General features: G+C 46.0%; 1 protein-coding gene across 1 annotated transcript in view; it reads left to right on the top strand.

Moving 5' to 3' along the window:
* Window positions 1–15454, top strand: part of KCNQ3 (potassium voltage-gated channel subfamily Q member 3) — a 315288-nt gene that overhangs the window by 263305 nt on the left and 36529 nt on the right. The window contains exons 5-9 of the mRNA XM_037803311.1: window positions 3525–3680; window positions 4759–4869; window positions 6291–6386; window positions 6989–7083; window positions 14129–14155. Coding sequence (XP_037659239.1) covers window positions 3525–3680; window positions 4759–4869; window positions 6291–6386; window positions 6989–7083; window positions 14129–14155 — 485 coding nt within the window. The remainder of the gene's footprint in view (window positions 1–3524; window positions 3681–4758; window positions 4870–6290; window positions 6387–6988; window positions 7084–14128; window positions 14156–15454) is intronic.

The following is a 15454-nucleotide window of genomic DNA, read 5'->3' as shown; positions in this document are numbered from 1 at the left end:
TGTTAAAAATGGGGAGGCATTGGGGGAGGGATGCAATCAGCATAAACTAGAGACTGTAACTAATAGAATCATTGTATTATGCTTCCTTTAATGTAACAAAGATGATATACCAAGGTGAATGCAGATAAGAGGGGGGATAGGGGAGGCATGTTAGACACTTGACATTGGTGGTATTGTCTGATTCTTTATTCTACTTTGATTTAAGGTTATTTTTCCTTTTGCTGCTTCCTAGCTGTCATTTTTTTGCTTCCTCTTTCTTTTGCCTCTCTACCTTCTTTGACTCTCCCTCCTGCCTTGTGGAAGAAATGTAGATGCTCTTGCTTAGTATGAGCAGAATGTTCAATTAGGATGAACTTAAATGTTTGGAAATGAACAGGGGTGTTGGTAGCAAGATGTGAGAATAACTAACAGCGCCAAATGGTGTGTGAATGAGGTGGAAAGGGGAAGCTCAGAGTCATATATGTCACCAGAAGGAAAGTTGGAGGTCAAAAGATGGAAATGTATAAAACTGAATCCTATGGTGGGCAATGTCCATGATCAACTGTACAAATACTAGAAATCACTTCATGAACCAGAACAAATGTATGACAACACAATTAGAAGTTAATAATAGAGGGGCATATAGGGAAGAACTATATACCTATTACAAACTATATACTATAGTTAGTAGTATTTCAACATTTTTTCATAAACAGTAACAAGCGTACTATATCAATACTAGGAGTCAACAATTGAGAGTGGTTGGTTAGGGATAGGGGAGGTTTAGTTTCCTTTTCTTTTTTCTTTTTTCATCTTTCACTTTATTTCTTGTCTGGAGTAATGAAAAGTTTCTAAAAATTGAACAAAAATTAAGTGTGATGGATGCACAGCTGTATGAGGGTACCCAGGGGCAAGTGATTGTACACTTTGGATCTTTGGATAATTGTATGGTATCTGAACAATCTCAATAAAAATGAAAAAAAAAAAAAAGAAATAATGCACTAAAGAAAAAAAAAAAAAAAAAAAGAAACTATTGATAAGGAGAGCTGCTTGATTGTGCTAGAAACCCAAACATGTTGTTGGAGCAAATTCCTGGCTAGAAGAATGTCTATCTCAGGAAAGCTCTCCCTACCAGGTGGAATTCTTAAGTAAAAGAAACCTTTCAGCTGGGACTCCTCCCCTGGGATGGGAAGATGCTCTGGAGTGAGCTCTCTGCTCACAGACAGGTATTTAATGAGCTCTTGCTAATCTCCAAAGTATGTGCTCTGAGTCCTCAGCAGGCACCCATGGCCAGAGCTAAGAGGAAGCTGTCTCCCCAGGGAGTCATCGGTACCTTCCCATGTTCTGGGTTACCCTGAGAACTCATCAATTGATCACTTCATTCATTCAACCCTGGGCCAAGTTCTGTGCTTGACAGCCAGAATGCAGAGATGAAGAGTGGGAAGCTAGACTTTTAAAGTTAATGCTTTTACTAGTCAAGACAGGCCAGACTGTTTTCCTGTAACAAATAAGCCCTGGTGTCTCTGTGACCCACCACAAAAGCACTGACCTGTCTCACTCACACAGTGTGTGATATGTGTCTCCCCTGCCATATCTTGAGGTTCCCGGAGTCACCAACGCCAGGGAGAGGGGTTGGAGCATCCTGCAGAACGGAGTTCAGACTCATGCCCCCCGAGGTTGGCTGGACCCCAGTCCGCTAGCTGCAACCTGTGTGCAGAGGAGGCTGGGACACCTAGGGAGGTTCGTGGGTATCAGGGGGCAGCAAGTTCTGCTGCAGAGGCACTGGCAAAAACTGTGTAAAGTCAGAGTTACCTCAAACAGCCCTTTAAATGTCTGTAACGGACAGAATTGGGGCACGTTTTCACTCCACATTGGCGAACATTATTCCATCTCTTAGTAATCCAGCCCAGCCAGGTGTCTCCTGCACACCTGAATAGATAGCTCTTTCTTTGGCTAAGCACCAGATGAAACTTCAGACTTGCACTTGGGGGCAGAGTGTATGAAAACATCTATAAACGCTAGCATCGCATTCTACAAGGCCATGGACTGGCACTCAGAGAGCCACTGATGAGAAATCCCAGTTCTCCTTTCCTGCCCCAGATTCCTTGCAGGGCTGGCACCTACCACAGGTAAGGGTAGGCTGGATTGCTTGTACTACTGAAACTGTCCTCTCTTGGATTCATTCATTCATTCAACTCTGTAGAGCAATGTGCATAGGATACTGTGGGGACAGCAAATAAGCCTAGTAATATATTAGAGATTTAGACAAGTTTGCTGAGAAAATAGTGAAGGTGTGAAGGGGACACAGGTGAGTGCTTTCTTTAGTGGGTGGAGCAAGCCTCTGGGAGGATCTCATTCTGGAGGTGACACAGCCTGAAGATGACTCCAGGTTGTTCTCAAAGGGAAGGACAGGCAGTGGGGCCACGTGAGAAAAGGCTCATAGGGAGGCAGGAAATACCCATCAGCGAGATTCTGTTGACCCAGAAGGCTGACTGGCTGCATCTGGCCAGATATGTGAAAGAAATCATAGTGACAGCTGTGTCCTCTGCAGTGACTCAGCCAGAGTGACAGGCTCAGTGTCCAGGTGTGTTCACTGATGACCTGGACTTTTTTCCTACCCATCCTGCCATCAGAATACTATCCAAGTTCTTGCAATTACTAAACTTTGAAATTGGGATCGAATGAGAGAAATAGAGAAAGTTGGAGCTGGAAAGAGCCTTCACGATTGTCTCAGTCAAGGTTTTCTGACACACCAGCGATTTGCCAATCTTTGTCCAAATCTCTCTGACCTTCTTTACTATTACTTAACATTTTTCTTTAAGTCAACTCTCTCTTGTTTACTTGCTCATATGCCCTTCCTATCATGAGATGATATCCACAAAATGACAGGCTTGATATGTTAGTTTATTTTTAATATGTTTTAAATCGATATGAAACTAACCTAAAAATTGTTGATTTGCATTCTACCATTGGTACCCATGACATGCTGCCAAGAGCTCGGGGACTTTTAGGAACTCATTCTAGAAATGAGGCAACTAAGGCTGAGAATGGGTATAATTTGCCTAGGATTGCACAGTCAGTCAGCGGCTCAGCTGGGTCCCTGCCACAGCTCTGTCCCCACTGCCTCATTAGCTTGTCCTTGCTGTCTGCCCTGTTGTATGGAGCGTTAGCTTTGCTCTGCCCAGTGCTGCAGAGACTCTGGTCTCCTGGGTCCTGGGCCTTGTCTCAGAGACAGCGGCCAGATCCTCCAGGCTTCTCGCCTCCCCGTGAGGCTTTTTTATATCGAGGACACCCCCAGTCCCCCAGCAGGAACCTGCCTCTGCTCCTACAGCTGTGCCTATCAGAAAAATGAACACTGGCCATCACGTCAGGGTTACTGACCCCATCCATCTTACAGGGATGGGAGGCGAGGCCCAGAAAAGGAAAGTAACTTGCCCAGGGTCCCAGAGCTGGTCCACAAGCTCTGGACGCCAGCTGCACCCACATTCCACGGGACCCCGCTTCCACCCAGTGGCCTCTTCCTTATCAAGTGCTTACTCTTGCAGGAGCTCATCACCGCTTGGTACATCGGCTTCCTGACACTCATCCTTTCTTCATTTCTTGTCTACCTGGTGGAGAAAGATGTGCCAGAGATGGATGCACAGGGAGAGGAGATGAAGGAGGAGTTTGAGACCTACGCAGATGCCCTCTGGTGGGGCCTGGTGAGTCGCCACCTCAAATGCCAATGCTGGGGGGGTCGCCTCTTACAGCAGAGAGGGCTGGAGGGCAGGGCCTGGATACCCACATGGGCACCTGCATTCTGCTGTGGTCCCCAAATCACAGGGGAGAGCCCTGCCTCCTCCATCTCTGAACCCAGCAGGGCACGCACTTGCAGTGGGTCCTCCCATAGTGCTGAGATGGCAGGCTTCCGAACAGTCTGGTTCCAGATTCACTCAGGGACTTTTTCTCATTAGCTGTAAGCTGTGACCAGCCAAGTCATGCATATGCATATGGGCACAGTGGCAGATACACATGTGTGCACACAGACCTGCAAGCACACCTAGCCTAGATGCATGACACATGCATGACACGGGACACATGGGACTTTGTTAGTGCCAGGACACTGCTCAAAGCACTTAACATTTATTAACATAGTTTAAACTCAACTCAATTCTTATTATTTGCTCTGTGTTTAAAATGGGGAAACTGAGGCATGAAGAGGTTATGTAACTAATTTAAGGTCTCAGCCAGTAAGGAGTGGAGCTGGGATTGAACTCAGGCCCTCAGACTCCAGACGCTTCTTAACCACTCCAATATACCGCCTTTCATGTGCAGAGACACGCTTACAGGTACATACATTCTGATAAATATAAACTGCACAGAAATATTCGACACATACCCGAACATGCAGAGACATTAGACTGATACATTCACACATATTTCTATGCACAATATATATAAGTATACTCACAAGCATACATGCATTCAGAAATATGGCCACACAGAAAATCACACAAATAAACATATGCACAAATGCACATGTATGAATGCACATTTTGCAATTTTTGAAATATTTGTTGACGATTGACTTAGGGAGAAAGCCCTTAGCTTATAACCAGGTTGTGGTTTCCAGGCTGCCATGTGAATTACTCAGTACTCGGTGCCTTTGTCCCACAGGCATCCCATTTTAAATGGGAGCAGCACCCAAGTCAGTTCAGAGGGCTCGTAGGTAAAGCTCAATTGGGGGTCACTGACTTCCCTTTCCCAGGGAGCCCCATGTCTGAACTCTTCTCTCTTCAGATCACTCTGGCCACCATTGGCTATGGAGACAAGACACCCAAAACGTGGGAAGGTCGTCTGATCGCAGCCACCTTCTCTTTAATCGGCGTGTCCTTTTTTGCTCTCCCAGCGGTAAGTACCTTCAGGGTTCTCGGGAGGGTGGCACGGGTGTCCCCTCACTGTCTGTCCCCAGCTCACTTCCTCCCTTTTCACACCCTAAGTTCCAACCGTGTCTACTCAGCTATTCCCAGAAACGTGGACTTCCTGCCTCTGTGGGAATGACCCTCCTCCATATCTGCCTGGCAAAGATCTCCTCTTCCAAGACTCAGATTAAGTGATGCCAACTTAGTCACTCCCCCTCTGGACCTAACTCTGGAGGTGAATGCCCCGGGATGGGTTTGTGCCTTTCCATGTCAGCCGCCCTCAGTAGCTCTGAGCTCCCTAAATCCCAATGTGCCTTGCACGGAGTGGGTGCTTCAGATATGTGAGGTCCTTTCCCTTGCCCTGGCATTTACTGGTTCCTGTGCAAAAGGCATTTCCCTCAAGGAGAAGCTGTCTTGACACATTATAGATGAGCTTCCCCAAAACCCAGGGTCCAGAAATACCACAGCTCTTAGGGAACTTACCATGTGTTGTTATCAAGCCACAGGCTTTACATGATTTCATTTAATTTTCACAACAACACTAGGAGTTCCATTTTGCGGATGAGAAAACCAAGACTTAGTTAGGTTAGTAAATGTTCCACAATCATGTGGCCTTTGGGTTGTTGAGCCAGGAATCCATCCCAAGTCCAGCTGGTCCAAAAGCCCGGCTCTTCACCACCAAGCTAGAAAAGGCAACACTTTCGTCACCCCATCATCTCCGTCCTTACGTTGGTGATGTGCTCTCTCCCCTGGCTGCCCAACCTTGCCTTGTTTTTTGACCTTGGGCATATGACCTTTCTGAATCCCAGTTTCCTTCTCTGTAAAAGGGGTGGGAGACTGTGAGCTATTACATGCTCTCCAAGTTGTCTTTCAGCTTGAAAGTATGTACCTCTCTATGCACTTAATCCACAGGCAACTCTGACCTGGAAATTGAAATAAATCACAATTCTGGGGAAGTCCAGCTATAGGAAAACTCTCAAGTGACAGTTCAAACAGATAAAATATTTTTTATCAGTTACATATATTGAGCATCTGCTCTGTGCCATACCGCTTAGAAGGTAGACCCCATACATTATCTCACTTTTTATTTCTTACCAAAATAGTGAGATCAGTATTATTATCTCACTTCCCTGTGGAAGAGACTGAGATGCAGCAAGATGCCCAGGGGCTTGTAGCTGGAATGTGGCAGAGTCAGGATTAGAACCCAAGACTTCCTGACTTCAAAACTTGTTCCACTCAAGCCAGCTCCCTTGTCTCTGTAGAAGGAAGGGGGTTTCCTTCCTCCATCATGCAGTGTTGTCTTTGTCCATCTCAGAGGGCCACTAAACCCCCCAACACTCAAGAGCAGGGGAGTAGAGATGGGCACCAGGATGGAGGCTGACTTCAGGTGGGGTCTCCTTCCCTCTGCAGGGCATCCTGGGGTCCGGGCTGGCCCTCAAGGTGCAGGAGCAGCACCGTCAGAAGCACTTTGAGAAGAGGAGGAAGCCAGCTGCTGAGCTCATCCAGGTCTGTCTGCTCCAGCTCAGTGCCAGGGGATGAATTGGAACGGGACAACAGGCTTGCTTGTGGATGGCTGTGGGGTTTCCATGGTGATCTGTAGAACTCATCTGTGTGTGTCCTGCAGGTGACCATCCCATCACCCTCCCATCAAAGTTCTTAACCAAGGAAGAAACGGAGGACTCAGGCAGGGATAATCTTACCAGTTTTTTGATTGATAATGTTGGATTACAGAATTTGGCTGGTCTTAGGCCTCCTTTTCATACAACTTCCCAGCCCAGTCTTGACCTGGGGACCCACCTTTCAGGGATTTTATATCCAACACCCAGAGCCCTCCTTTCTTCCTCCACTTCAATTCATCATGTACCACATCCCCACTTCCCACCACCAATTATAGCTCAGGAACAGGGATCTGAGATGATGGGGTCAAGGGACATTTTCTTCCCAAAGTGGCTACAAAAAGCCAAGAAGCCCAGCTTCTCTAGATGGTGGCTCAGTGCACACTCAAACTCATAGGAGTCAAGGATTTACAAAATGCTAATGTCAGAGGATTCTCTGTCAAAGCTTTACATGACATCAGGTCATCCCTGCCCCTCTCTTCTCCTCCTCAGGCTGCCTGGAGGTATTATGCTACCAACCCCAACAGGATTGATCTCGTGGCAACGTGGAGGTTTTATGAATCAGTCGTCTCTTTTCCATTCTTCAGGCAAGTGGCATCTCACTCGAACGTTTGGGGCGTGACTGGGCCTCCCCCCAATGTGTCTGGGTCCTTCCCTGTTTTCTGGAGGACTTCCCTCAGGGCCATGGCTCCCATGGGCTGCATATTAGAATCTCCTGGGGAGCTTAAAAAATCCCAGTGCTCAGGCCACACCCCACGCTGACTCAGTCAGAGTTTCCAGGGGCAAGAACCAGCATTAGTATTTTTTAAAGCTCCTCCAGATGATTCCAGTGTGAGGCTAGGGTTACTAGCTGGGCAGCGTGGAGTGGCTGATAAGGGGAGGCCAGACCAGTGTCTGAGAGGGGCAGTGGGCTAAGCAGGAGAGAGAGCCAGCCTGTCGGGGGGTCAGCCTGGCAAGCCTGGACGCTTCCCGCTGGACTGTGGGAAACAGGAGGTGGAATAGGGAAGAGAAAGAATCTCCTGCCCCCAGAGGGTGTTGTGTAGTCTTCTCAGAGGTGGAGACTGAATTAAAGGCATCAGACAAAAATAAGGATTTCTTCCCTTTGGCCAGTTCTCAACACATATGAAAAGAGAATGAAGTTCTAATTGGATGTTCTCTAAAGTTCTCCATTACATACCAGGAATTACTCATATCTCCTTGACTCTTCATGGGCACCCTATGAGAGAAGTCAGTGGTTCCCAGATGCTCAGGTACAGGAGAATTAATGGCGTATAGTGAAAATGCAGAAGCGACCCCACCTCCAGCAATTTGATGGAGGTGGGGCTGACAAAAGCATCTTAAACAAGAGGACCTGGGTGATTCCGTCTCAAGTGATCCAGTCTTCACTTGGAGACAAGAAGGAGGCCACCCTGCTTTCACAGGTGAGGGAACCGAGGCTCGGAGACTTGAAACATTTTGGCCAGTGTCAGCCACGTCGAAGCCCATGGTCTTTTCACTGCTTGGGCTTCAGATACAGTCTGTTCCTGTCCGGGTTTTTGATTCTGTAGTCCTGAGCTCAGATTCTTGAGTTTGTGAGTGGAATGCTGGACTCATAGAACCCTTTAGTTGGAAGAAAAAGTAGAGGGATGGTCAGCCTTGTACCTGGGGCTGGGACCTGCCCTGAAGCACATTTCTACCCAATGTCTGTGGTTTCAAACATTCAAACATGCTGAACTCTGCCTCAATTATCCCCCACCCCATCACCAGATTGTGGTGAATATTTAAGGACATTCAAAAAATCTAAGTTCTACTAACTCACTTCCCTGCATAAAACCTCCCAATGGATGACCATGACAATGAGAAAAAAGCCCCAACTCCTCACCACAATCCATGAGGCCCTGCAAGATCAGCGTCCTGTTTCTCTCTCCTACCTCATCTCCTCTCATGCTCTCACCCCTCAAGAGGTTCCAGCCACCTGTGACCCTTCCTATTCGTGTCATCTGGGCCACCAGTATTTTTTAGCTCCTTGTATGTGCTAAGCACTGGGCCAGACCATGGTCATGGGTGACTTGCTAAGGTGTCTGACCTTGATTCTGAAGGCAACAAGAAACCATTTGCAGTGGAGAATGACATGATCAGAACCATGTTTCAGGGGCATCCCTGGAGGGGGTGTGGAGGATGGATTGGACAGGCTCAAGATTCAAGGCAAGGAGATCAGCTAGCAAATTACTGCAGGATTCAGGATAGGAGGAAATGAGGGCCTAGACCAAGATGATAACAGTAAGAAAGGGGTGTAGGGCAGGACCTGAAAGATAGTAAGTACAGGTAACAAAACTTGGGGGACAACAATGTTTGTGCAAGGGTTGGGGAGATGAGCAGAAGCAAGACTCCAATAAAGGAATGATCAAGTTTGCATTTACTCTGTCTTCTCAGTTGTAATTAAACTTACTTGCTCAGTAGATGAACTACACCTCTCCTTTTGGTTCTAAAATTCTATTATTACTATAATTGTTTAGGTTTTTGGATAGCAACAAAGCAAGTAGAGAACATAGTGGTCTTGAACTCAAAAGGAAGAACATGTACACCATGTACAACCAAGTTGAACGCGGAACCAAGAAGATTTTCATTTGCTAGGCATCCCAAGGTCTTGGAAATGGACTCATTCTTTGGGGCTGATTTATTATAAATAAGGCATTGTCCTTGCTGTCAGAGCCTTAGAGGAATGCAGTTTGCTGCAGACAGCTGCTGGGATACAGGAATGGCTTTTAAACTAAGAACATTTCTTTCCTTTTTTGTTTTTTCCAAGGACAAAAGGATAAGTTCCCTAGAGAAATTCACTTAACAACCATTCTGAAGCAAGGCGGTCCCTTGGGAAAAGAATGTTCCTGAATTCTAACCCACTCCATATTTTCATGGCAAAGAAGTATCTGATAATGCACTGGTGTGTCCTCACCTGCCTCCCAATCATTTTTTGTTGTTGTTGTTGTTGTTTTAAATTACAGCTTCATTGAGATACAATTCACATTATATCTCATTATAATTCACAGAGTTCTCCTTTTAAAGTGGACAGTTCTGTGGTCTTTAGTATAGTCATGAAGTTGGGTAGCCAGTCCCTCAATCTAATTCCAGAACAGTTCCAGTCCTCCAAAAAGAAACCCTGGAGCTATTAGCAGTCACTCTGATTTTCCCACTCCCCAGCTCCTGGCAAACACTAATCTATTTTCTGTCTCCTTTCTGCCTGTTCTGGGCATTTCATAAATGGAGTCATGCAATTTGCTTGTGGCTTCTTTCACTTAGCGTGTTTTTCAAGGATCATTTATGTTGTAGCATATATGAGAACTTCATTGAACTTTCATGACCAAATAATACTTCATTGTATGGATGTACCACATTTGTTTATTCGTCTTAGTTTTCCAGAACTGCCGTCACAAATACATCCAACTGGTTTTGGCTTAACAACAGGAATTATTGGCTCATGGTTTTGAGACCACAAGAAGCCCAAATTCCAGATTTTGATGAGACTTGCTTTCTCCCAGAGTCTGTATATTCTGGTGCCGGCTGTGGGCAGTCCTTAGGATTCCTTGGCTTGCCTACCTCCCGGCACTTGAAACTGTCTTCTTTCTGGCTCTTCCAGTCTCCACTGGCTTCTGGCTTCTTCTGTGTGCCTTCTCCTTCTGGTTTCTGGTTTCTTCCCTTTATAAGACCTCCCGTAAAATGGATTAAGACCACCCTCATTCTTTTGGGCCACACTTTAATGAAAAGAACATCTTCAACAGATCCTATTTGCAATGAGTTCACACCCACGGGAATGCAGATTAAGATAATGAACATCTCCGTGTTGGAGACCTAATTCAGTCTACCACAGCATGACCCCCAGACCCCCAAAAGACATGTTATTCCCATACACAAAATACATTCACCCATCCCAATATCCCAAATACCTTGTCATTTCAGTAATAACTCTATGTCCAAAATCTCTTCAAAATCACTTATGAGTGCGGTCCATCCAGGAACAAAATTCCTCTCCATCTGTGGACCTGTGAAACCTAGAAAACAAGTTACCTGCTTCCAAAATACAATGGTGGGACATGCCTAGGGTAGACATTCCCATTCCAGAGGGAGAAACTGGAAGGGGTCACAGATCCCAAGCCCATCTGGAGCCCAATAGGGAAAACTCCATTAGACTCCAAGGTCTGAGAGTCATTTCCAGATCAATGCTTTGTCCTCCGGGCCTGCTGGAGCGGCAGCCCCACCTTTTTCAAGTGCTGGGTCAGTGGCCAGGCTCTCCCCAAACACTGGAGCATAGGCCCACACTCTTTGAGAACCTTGGTATTGGCCAGGGCCTCCCCAAACACTGGGGTATAGGACCCACCCTCTCCCTCGTGTGGTGGCCAGGCTTTTCCAGAATGCCTGAGCATTGGCCTCACCCCTCTGGACATTGAAGTGGCAGCCACAGTCTTCCTGAACATGAAGCAGAAGCCCCCCACCACCACCAAAGCACTAGGGCAGATGCACCTTTTCTGCATGATGGATGGGCCCTCTCTCACAGTCCAAGGAGATCTCTTCAGTCCAGACTTCTGATTCCATGGTTCTGCCCTGGAAGTCATTCTTCCTTCATTAGCCCCTTCTGTGTCCCTTTCAATCCAGGCTGGCAGTGCTTCCACGCGTTGAAAATTCTCAACAACCGTGTCACTTTTGTGTGTAGTTTAAGAGGGTCCAAACCATCAGACGAAAGGATCTTCCACAGACCTTCCTGGACAAATGCATTTCCAATTCTGACTTCCCCAGGATGGCTGGCTGGATCTATGTGTTTTATGCCTGGTGTCCTTAGCAAAGGTTTGCTCGGTTACATACTCACATAGAGCCAGGAGCTCAGGGAGGCCTGGTAGAGCCACTTTTAGCCATAGTCTCAGTGAATACTCTCTGGATAGGCTGAGAATTTTCTAAATTATCCACTGCTGTTTCCTTTGTTCTTAACAGTTCTATCCTCAGTCTATCCCTTTCCTCTCTTGTTTTCCTATAAGCTGCAAGGAGAAATTAGGCTATACCTTCCACAGGTAGCTTGGAAATCTCCTCAGCTAACTGTCCAAGTTCATGACTCACAAATTCTGCCTTCCATCAACATCAGAACACATTTTCACCATGTTCTCTGCCACTTTATCATAAGGATCGCCTTTCTTCCAGTTTTCAGTAACACATTCATCATTTCTTTCTAGGGCCTCACCAGAAGAAACTTCAACATCCATCTTTCTACCACCATTCTGCCCATAATGAATTATGTATTCTCTAAGATGCTAGAAACTTTCTGAGCCCTCATCAGAAATGCCTTTACTATTCATATCTCTACTGACAGTCTCTTCAAAGCAATTTAGGTTTTTTCTACTAGGTGTCTCAACATTTTTCCTGCCTCCAGCCATTACTCAATTCCAAAGCCAATTCCATGTTCTTAGGTACTTGTAATAGCAGCACCTCACTTCTGGTACAAAAAGCTGTCTTCATAAACTGCTACCACAAATACTACAAGTTGTTTTTTGGTGAAACTAAGGGAATTTATTGGCTCATGGTTTTGAGGCTAGAAGTAGTCCACAATTAAGCGATCAGCAAGGCTTGCTTTCCTCTGAGTCTGGAGTGTTCTTGTGCTGACTGCTGGCAATCTCTGGGATTTCTTGGTTTGTATCTCTGTCTCCCATCATCAGGTGAAGCTCTCTCCTTTTTTCTGCTCTTTTGGTTTTTTTCCTGGCTTCTAACTTCTGTCTCCTCTCACATTTCGCTTACTTCTGGCTTCCAGTTTCTTCTCTTTTTAAAGCCTCTAGTAATATGGATTAAGGCACACCCCAATTCAGTTGGTCCCACCTTAACTAAAAGTAACATCTTCAGAGGGTCCTATTTACACGTGAGTGGGTAAAGATTAAGAACTTGCCTTCAGTAGGGCACATAATTCAATCTACCACGCCATTCACTGGTTGATGGACATTGGGTTGTTTCTACTTTTTTGCTATTGTCAATAATGCTGCTTAATATTCATGTGTACATTGTTGGGTGTGTATATATGTGTGTGTGTATATATACATATATATTTATGTATGTGTGTATATCTATATATTTTTTTTTTTTCAATTTTCTTGGGTATAGAGAGCGGAATTGCTGGATCATGTGGTAACTCTGTATTTCACTTTTGGAGGCGCTCCCAAACTATTTTCTAAGGCAGTTGCATCATTTTACATTCCTCCCAAAGGCTAGATTATTAAGTTGTATCACCCTTCCCCAGCAGTGGTGCTAAATCAGAGTTTCCAGCTCATGGTAGTCCTTTGTTAATATCCAAGTATCTTTATGCTTGGGGCTAACAGTGATGGATGATGGGGTTCTGTTTCTATTTTTCTTTTATTACAACTTAAAATTATAAATGCAGTGCTTTTGGATTGAAAAGGATCTCAAAGAATTTCAAGTCCAAACCCCAATTTTTTATAAGAAGAAACTGAGGCCCCTAGAAGTTCAGGAACTTGCTCAAGACCACACATCTTGTTAGGCTTGGCTGAGACAACATGGTAGCCACTAGCCACTACTGAGCACTTGACTGTGATTAGTGCAACTGAGGAGCTGAATTTTTACTTTTATTTAATTTTAAGTGACATAGCCATAGTGATGAGAGGCTACCATATTGGACAGTGCAGCTCTGGAGTCAGCAAGTATTGGAACTGAAATGACAACTCCCTTATCTAATAGATGAGAAGGCCTAGACCCAAGAAGAGGAAGGACTTGACCAAGATGACTCGGTTATTGCATAGCCAGGGCTTGGTCTTTGTCTTACCAGGGCCAAGATGATTGAAGTGCTTGGAAATGGAGAAGGAGGGGTATATGCAACCATCATTCCATATGCACAAATAATACTGGATCCACTTTCATGCATGCTCTCTCATTTACTAAGTCCCATTTTTTGGAACTCCGTTTTTATAGTTGAAGAACCAGAGCTTAGGGTCATGAATATGCACATTGAACATTTGGTCCACCTTGCAGTTAGGAGTGTGAATCTGGAACCAGATTGCCTGGGTTTGAATCCTGACTCTGCTACATCCTAACTGTGAACCCTTGAACAACTTACTTAACCTCTCTGTGTCTCATTTTTCTCATCAGGAAAATGGGGATAATAACTGGACTTACCTTAGAGAGTTGTTATGAAGATTAAATGAGTTAATTCATATAAAGCACTTAAGTCTGACTAATGATTATTGCTCAATAAATGTTAGAGATGATGGTGTGATGATGATGGTGCTGATGATGGTGGCTCATAGTTAAGGGTATGTGGCTGCTACATTTCAGTAGTCTGTTTCCTGGTCTGTCCCCACAACTAACAAATCCCCCAAGCCCAGCACGAAGCCTGGGGCAGAGTAAGGCTGAATGAATAAATGAATGAATGGCTGAGAAGACCCTTGAGAGTTGAGTGACACATTGGAGCAGCAGGAGCCCAGGGGGTCAGGCTGGGGAAACTTCCCTATTATTCACTGATTCCCCCTCCACTCACTATCTCATCCAAGAGCTCCATTCTGCTTCCTCATCTTCTTCAGAAGGAAGCTTTGGGCCAGACTTTGGGGCTTGGGGGTTAGCTGTTCCCTGTAGTTTATGTTTTGCTCATTCTTCTCCCTTTTCCCCTTATAGGAAAGAACAGCTGGAGGCAGCAGCCAGGTAAGTTTCTGAATGTGAATCTTCTTTCTCCCACCACTGTGTTGGGACAGGGGGTTCCAGTTCTGTGTGGTAGGGCCCCTGGGTGGCCAAGGTGGTAATAAGAGAGAGTCTTTGGAACTCACCATTGTTTCTAACCGCCATATCCCTCTGCCCTTTTCATGGTGATTTAATAGTAATTATAGCCACGGCCACTCATTGAGCATCTCCTCACGGCAGGGTTCTGTGCCTGGAATTCTGCTTAGGTTTTCTCATTTGGCCCTCCCAACCATACACTAAGATCAGCATTGATATCCTTTTGTGGATTAGGAAATTGGGCATCAGAGAAGTTAAGTTACTCCCCCTGGCTTGCACAGCTGCTCAGTGGCAAAACCAAAATTCAGATTCAGGTCTGAAATCAAGGCCATGCTGTTTCCATTAGGTATGACCTCATGTGGTTCTTGGGCTCACAGACGGCTCTTTACAAAGTGAATCGAGACTGGAATCCACGATTCCCCACAACTGCCAAGTCACCCCAGTTAGCCCCGTTGCCAGCAGGCAGCCGCAGAGGCAGGCTGAGTGTGCTTTCCTTACACTTCCTTTTCTCTCCTCCTCAGGAGCATCTCACAATATCAGGGAAAGTAGGGACCCTCCACAAGTTTTTAAAAAAAAGACCACCTCTCACAAACATCAGTGGTTAAACTATGATTGTTATCAAACCACTTGTGAAGCCTCACAACCTCTCTCCCGCACACTGAGCTCGCGGCTGTCGTCCCAGAGCTGGCAGAGTTTGGGGAGGGTCGGTGGCAGGCAGCCTCTGGGCCTGGGCCCTGGACCGCCATGCTTATGAACCACGTGAGAGCAGTGGTGTTTGGGACAGGTCCTCACCAAGGGGGCCCGTGACACTCATCCCATATGCAACCCCACCAGGAAGAAACAATTATAGGCAGAGCTGTTCATTGCGTGTAGAAATACAAATCGGGCTTGCTGCCTCCTTTGCGTGTGTTTTGAAATAGATGGGGCATTTTTTCCTGGAGTCCGTGGGGGAGTGAGGGGGGATATTGAGGCAGATGCATCACCCAGAAGAGGGCTGGGTGAGTACCAATGCACAATGTCAGGGGCATTTGCTAGAGAATCTGCAGAAGGTCTTGGCTCATGGAAGTAGTGGGAAGGGGCCCCAGAGCTCCTCTTCCAAATGTTCTTACAGGAACTGAGGCTCCCCAAGCAGACGGGCTCTCCCTAAGTCACAGAGTCAGTTAACACCGAGGGTTCCACAGCCTGGGTCTCAGGGCTCCCACTGGGGTGCTCTTTCACCTGCTTCTC

Source organism: Choloepus didactylus, chromosome 14 (genome assembly GCF_015220235.1).
Source record: "Choloepus didactylus isolate mChoDid1 chromosome 14, mChoDid1.pri, whole genome shotgun sequence".
Taxonomy (NCBI): Eukaryota; Metazoa; Chordata; class Mammalia; order Pilosa; family Megalonychidae; genus Choloepus; species Choloepus didactylus.
This window is presented reverse-complemented; position numbering and strand designations above follow the sequence as displayed.